The sequence below is a fragment of the Choloepus didactylus genome, chromosome 10 (genome assembly GCF_015220235.1).
Source record: "Choloepus didactylus isolate mChoDid1 chromosome 10, mChoDid1.pri, whole genome shotgun sequence".
Classification (NCBI taxonomy): Eukaryota; Metazoa; Chordata; class Mammalia; order Pilosa; family Megalonychidae; genus Choloepus; species Choloepus didactylus.
This window is the reverse complement of record NC_051316.1, coordinates 99,354,903-99,360,349: the sequence shown is the minus strand read 5'-3', so window position 1 is coordinate 99,360,349 and position 5,447 is coordinate 99,354,903. Positions and strand designations below refer to the sequence as shown.

General features: G+C 40.0%; 1 protein-coding gene across 1 annotated transcript; it reads left to right on the top strand.

Moving 5' to 3' along the window:
• The first annotated feature begins 1,519 nt into the window (after positions 1-1,519).
• On the top strand, positions 1,520-5,006 carry LOC119545282 (olfactory receptor 1G1-like). The gene is made up of 2 exons (XM_037850795.1): positions 1,520-1,604; positions 4,126-5,006. The coding sequence occupies exons 1-2, from the start codon at positions 1,520-1,522 to the stop codon at positions 5,004-5,006; spliced, it is 966 nt and encodes a 321-aa protein (XP_037706723.1).
• Positions 5,007-5,447: the final 441 nt, after the last annotated feature.

The following is a 5,447-nucleotide window of genomic DNA, read 5'->3' as shown; positions in this document are numbered from 1 at the left end:
AAAACAAACAAAAAAGCATGTCATTAGATTCTGTGGTTCTTCTGTGTGTGCTACATTGTCCATGAGAGGATCAAGCATGCTTTCCTTATTGAAGAAACAGAAAATCATTATAAAGAGTTGAAGTCGCAAGCATTTTTTTAAAATGATGCTCTTTTGAATGATAAAAAAAATTAAAATGCTTTTAAAAAATCAAAGTAATTTACCGTATTAACAGAATAAAGGAAAAAAATCATATAATCTCAACAGACAGGAAAAAAGACATTTTATATAATTCAACATTCAATCACAATAAACTCTTTAACCAAATGAAAATAAGAAGAAATTTCCTTAATCTCATTTATAGAACATATCTTTAAGAAAAACTACAGCATATATAACACTTAATGGTGAAATACTTGAATCTTTGCTGTCAAAATGAGGAATGACACAAGAACTGCTGTCAGCACCACTATTCAAAACTTATAGTGGAGATCCCAACAAGTGCAGAAAGAGAAGAAAAATAAATAAAAGATGGATATGTTTTGTAAAGAAATAAACAAAACTGCCTTTCATTCACAAATGGCATGATTGTATAACCAAAATTCCAAATGCGTCTAAACATTAAAATTAATAAGAAATTTAGCAAGATGCAAAAGCAATCCTTAAGTGTATGTCTCTGTATCAGTAACAAAGAGAAATTAAATACTTAAAAATATCAGGTTTAAAATATCATTTAAAAATATCAAGTACACAGAAACGAATCTGATAAAATATGTATAAGACCTCAACATAAAAAGGAATAAAACATTGTTGACATGTACTATTGTTATATCCATAAATGAATATATAACAGGAGTTAGAAGACTAATATTACAAGAGCCTCCTTTCTGAACTGATTATTTGAATCAGTAACTCCACTTAAAAATTCAACAAGTTTATGTGTGCATGCCCAATCAACATACAAATATTGGAAATCAACATACAAATTTAAAAATAAGAAAATTGCTAAAGAAGTAGCTAAGAAATGTTTGAGGTAGTACAAAGTGGGAGGACTTTCTCTGCCAGATATAAAAACCTACTACCAAGCTATAATTAATAAGACAATGAGGGATTGGCAAATGGAGTAGAGGAGAAAGCTCACATATATGACACTGTCGACAGAGGTAGCCCTGCAGATTAATGGGGAAAGAATGGAATTGTCAAAAAGGAGTCTAGAAAACTTGGATATAAACAAACTTGTTGTTCAACAACAACAAAATTAAAAATGAAAAAAAAAAAAAAAAAAAACCGGACCCCTTACTTCACAAGAAGCAGCACAAAATCAATGCAAGGTGAAATAAAAGCCTAAATGTGAAAGGCAAAATTAGAAAGCTTTCAGAAGAGAGTACTGGAAAATATCTTCCTGTCTTCCAAATTAGTTAAGTTGGATTTTAAATTTGTGTCCGGGTGTAGGTCAGGTGTGGCACAGTGGGAAACCCAGGCCATAATGCATGAGGAAAGATAGTTTATTACTCACAGGTCCCAGAGAGAGTGGGGTGACATGAGGGGTCGAAGGGTAGTGCAGTCAGCTCCAGTGGCTCAACCGCCTGTGGGGAGCACACAAGCAGAGGAAGAGGGACCCGAAGGTATATGCCTTTCTTGTGGTCCAGGGGTGGAGGTTTGTAGATTTCCCATGGAAGTCAAGGATTGGTTAGCTTAAAGCAAACTCACAGGAAAAGGGAAGTGGACTGGGGTCTGAGGGCAGTGGGAATAGTAAGTTATCATTTGGGACTAGCTGTGGGTTTTGGGTGAGGTGTGTGTGTGGTGGCCGCAGATGCAGGTTTGGACTCTGGGGGAGTTTATGCCCCAAGACTGAAAAGCTGCTTATTAAATAGGCCAAAGGTTAGTGTTGAGGCAAGTTGGCTTAGCCAAAGTAAGATGGATCCCAAGGCAACATTCAAAAAATTTTGATAGTTGTACACTGACCTTGGATAAAAAGGATTTCTTAAACCAGAAACAAACTAAGCAAAACAAAACAAGCTAAACAAAAACAAAAGTATTTAGGAATCAATCAAATTAAAACAATTCTCAAAAAGCACAATTTTTAAAAGACTGAAGAGACAAGCTGGAAAAAAAAGAAATTATTTTGAACGCATATAATCAACAAAGAACTTAAATCCAGAATATTTAAAGAATTAAATAAATCCAGAAGAAAAAAACATAAATAAATGGAAAAATAGACTCCAAAAATTGAATAGGCACTTACAAAAATAGAAAATAAAAAATAAAAAATATTAAAAATGCTAATCTCATTAGTAATCACTGAATTTCAAATTAAAACCATCAGGAGATACCATCATAAACCCATGTTTTGACAGAATAATAAACCGAACTGCAAGGCAACAAAAGTATTTATCTGAGGTCTTAGAATTGCAATTTGGGGAGCATAGATTCAGGTACCAACTCAAACTGTGTCCTATTTTGGGGCTTTCAAGCAAGGGTTTTTAAAGAAAAAGAGGATTACATAAATTGTTTGTAAAGAAGTATGATTTGTGGATATCTGGAACTTTCCAAATGTCCTTCAAGTTAGACAGTTTTCTTATTTATCTTGTGGTTGGTTCATGGTGTCCAGATGTCCTCAGAAACATCATTGCTTTTGATTTTGCGTACCTTGGCAGTTTGTGATATCTGGTTGAGATGTGCATACAGCGGCCTCTCAATTCCATTTTAAACCTCTTAGGCATAGTAACTCCGTTCTGTTTTATCATTTCTCACATCAGAATGGCTCAACTGAAAAAGACTCATTGTTAGGGGCAGGCCAATACTCTAAGTGAGGGCTGGAGAGGACAGATCCAACCTGCACTTCACCCAAGGGAAAGATACCAAGAGCTGTGCCCTCATGGTCCCCAGCCCTGGCCACTCTTAGTGGAGGTATCAGTGTCACTGCTGTGACACAGGGAGCCAAGTCTATAGGGGACAGCTGGGAGTTGGACATTTGCCCCAACTTGTTTCTAACTAGGAGGTCTGGGATTGGGTCCCAGGAGATACTCCATGTGAAAAGCCAGCAGTTTGTCTTGGCTCCTGTGCTTTGAATCAGCTACCTCCAGCCCTGAGTCTTCACTCTGAGCTTCTGCTGCTGAGAGGCAAGATCTCTGCAGATCCAACCATGCCTTCTTGGGGAGACAAGGGGACAATAACCAACTCACCTTGAAGGTAGTGGCAGGGTCTGAGGTTAACCCATATCTCCAGGTAAGAACTGAGGCATGAGATTGGGGGTACTGAACAGAGTCTCTCTCAGGCACACACTCACATACAACACATGTACACAAACACATACACACACACACACACACACACACCATAGTGTTCCTATTTTCTTCTTCTTTCCTTCCTCCCTCTCAGCCAGTAATTTCCTGGATCTTTTGATCACCATGAGTGGTTCCTAGCCCTGGTGTTCATCAGATTCCTGAGAGTCCTTCATGAGATCATTGTGGAGAAATGGGTATCAGACCATACTTCCTCTAGCCCCAGCAGAGATGAATACTTAGCACCTATGCAATAACAGAGTACAATTCACTCTCTGTGCACTCAGACAGGGGTGGTTCTCAGAATCACTCTCAGCCACCACTTAGATCAGTACCAGTAATTTACCCCTCTACATCTATTTAGAGTTTGCCAAATCATTTCATATCCTTTCTTTTTTTAATTTGAGTCTCTGAATACCTGTATATGATGGATTTGTTTTTACTTATTTTAATGTTAATACAGGGGCTTTAATAATTAAGTTACTTGACAGAGTTTACACTTGTTTAAAAAAAAAGGAATTAAAACTTGAAGAGGTTCTTTCTAGGTTCAGCCTCTCAGGCAATCTACAGGGAAAACCTACCATATACAGGTGTCTAGAACACAAACTAACCCCTATCAAGAATCTCGTTATCATAGCCCACTCTCCTCATATTTGTACATATTTGCACACCTGCAGTTATAGCCACTTGTGAGTCTCACTGATCTCCCCAGAAAATAGAGAAAAACAGACCAGGCTGCTGGACTCTGTAATTTTTAGAGCCTGGTTTTATTTAAGCAGGATTACTAATTTCCCTACCTTAAAAGGAAATTAGAAATCAAACGAGCATCTCTGACTTCCTCCTCTTGGGCTTCTCTGAGCAGCTAGAGCAGCAGCCTCTCCTCTTCGGGCTCTTCCTGGGCATGACCTTGTCACTGTGCTTAGAAATCTGCTCATCATCCTGGTCATCGGCTCTGACACTCAACTCCATACACCCGTGTACTTCTTCGTGGTCAACCTGTCTTTCATTGATACCTGCATTACCTGTAGCAGTGCCCCCAAGGTACTGGTTAACATCCAGATGCAGCAGCACACCATCTCCTACACTGGGTGCCTCGTGCAAATGTACTTCTTCATGGCATTGACCCTGATGGATGACTTCCTGCTGGCTGTGATGGCATATGACCGCTATGTGGCCCTCTGCCTTCCTGTCCACTACACCATGATTTTGTGGCCCCAATGCTGCAAGCTGTTGGTGGCTGCATCCTGGCTCTGCTCCCACCTCCTGGCCTTCTCACTCACTCTCTTGATGGCTCAGTTCTCCTTCTGTGCCTCCCAAGTCATACCACAAATTTTCTGTGATCTTCTCCCTCTCCTCAAGCTTGCCTGTTCAGACACCCATATCTATCAAGTTATGATGTTCATTGAAGCAGTCCTCTCAGGTGTGATCCCTCTCACCTGTGTCCTGGTCTCTTATGCCCGCATCATCCACAGCATCCTCAAGATCCCCTCTGCTGGAGGAAAGGACAAAGTCTTCTCTACCTGTGGCTCTCACCTGACAGTAGTCGCTCTCTTCTATGGGACCCTCTTTCTGGTATATTTCCAGCCCTCATGCTCCTACTCAGCAGAGACTGGAATGGTGGCATCTGTGATATACACGATGGTCACCCCCATGCTGAATCCCTTTATCTACAGCCTGCAGAACAGAGACATGAAGGAAGCTTTGTGGAGATTTCTTGGCTGGGGAACATGCTCTACTCCATAAAGGGTCCTGCCCAGACTAGAACTCCAGGCTTTTAGACATGCCTTTCTCTCTGGATTTGTTGATTATAAATTTGAAAGGCTCACATTCAGGGAAGGATGGATGCTCATTGTCACAAGCAGATGAAATTAAAGGAGACTCTGACTTGGAAGGACTGGAATAGAAGCAACTAACCAAGGACAGAACTTCAAATTGGTGAGAGGCATGGCCAGCAATTTCTACAGGGTAATTTGATTTAATGGGTAAAGGTAACCAAATGGAGTCAAACAAGAGAGTGGGAAACTCCAAAAGAATGGTATCAGACAATACTTAGCTACTAGGAGGAAGCTCAGTAGCAGTATAAGGTAGAACTACAAAGTTGTTCCCAGTGACAAGAAATGCTGGGAAGCCTGGCAGTTATCAGGAATTCAGTCAAGTGAGCTGGGGTCAGAGACAAATGCCAAG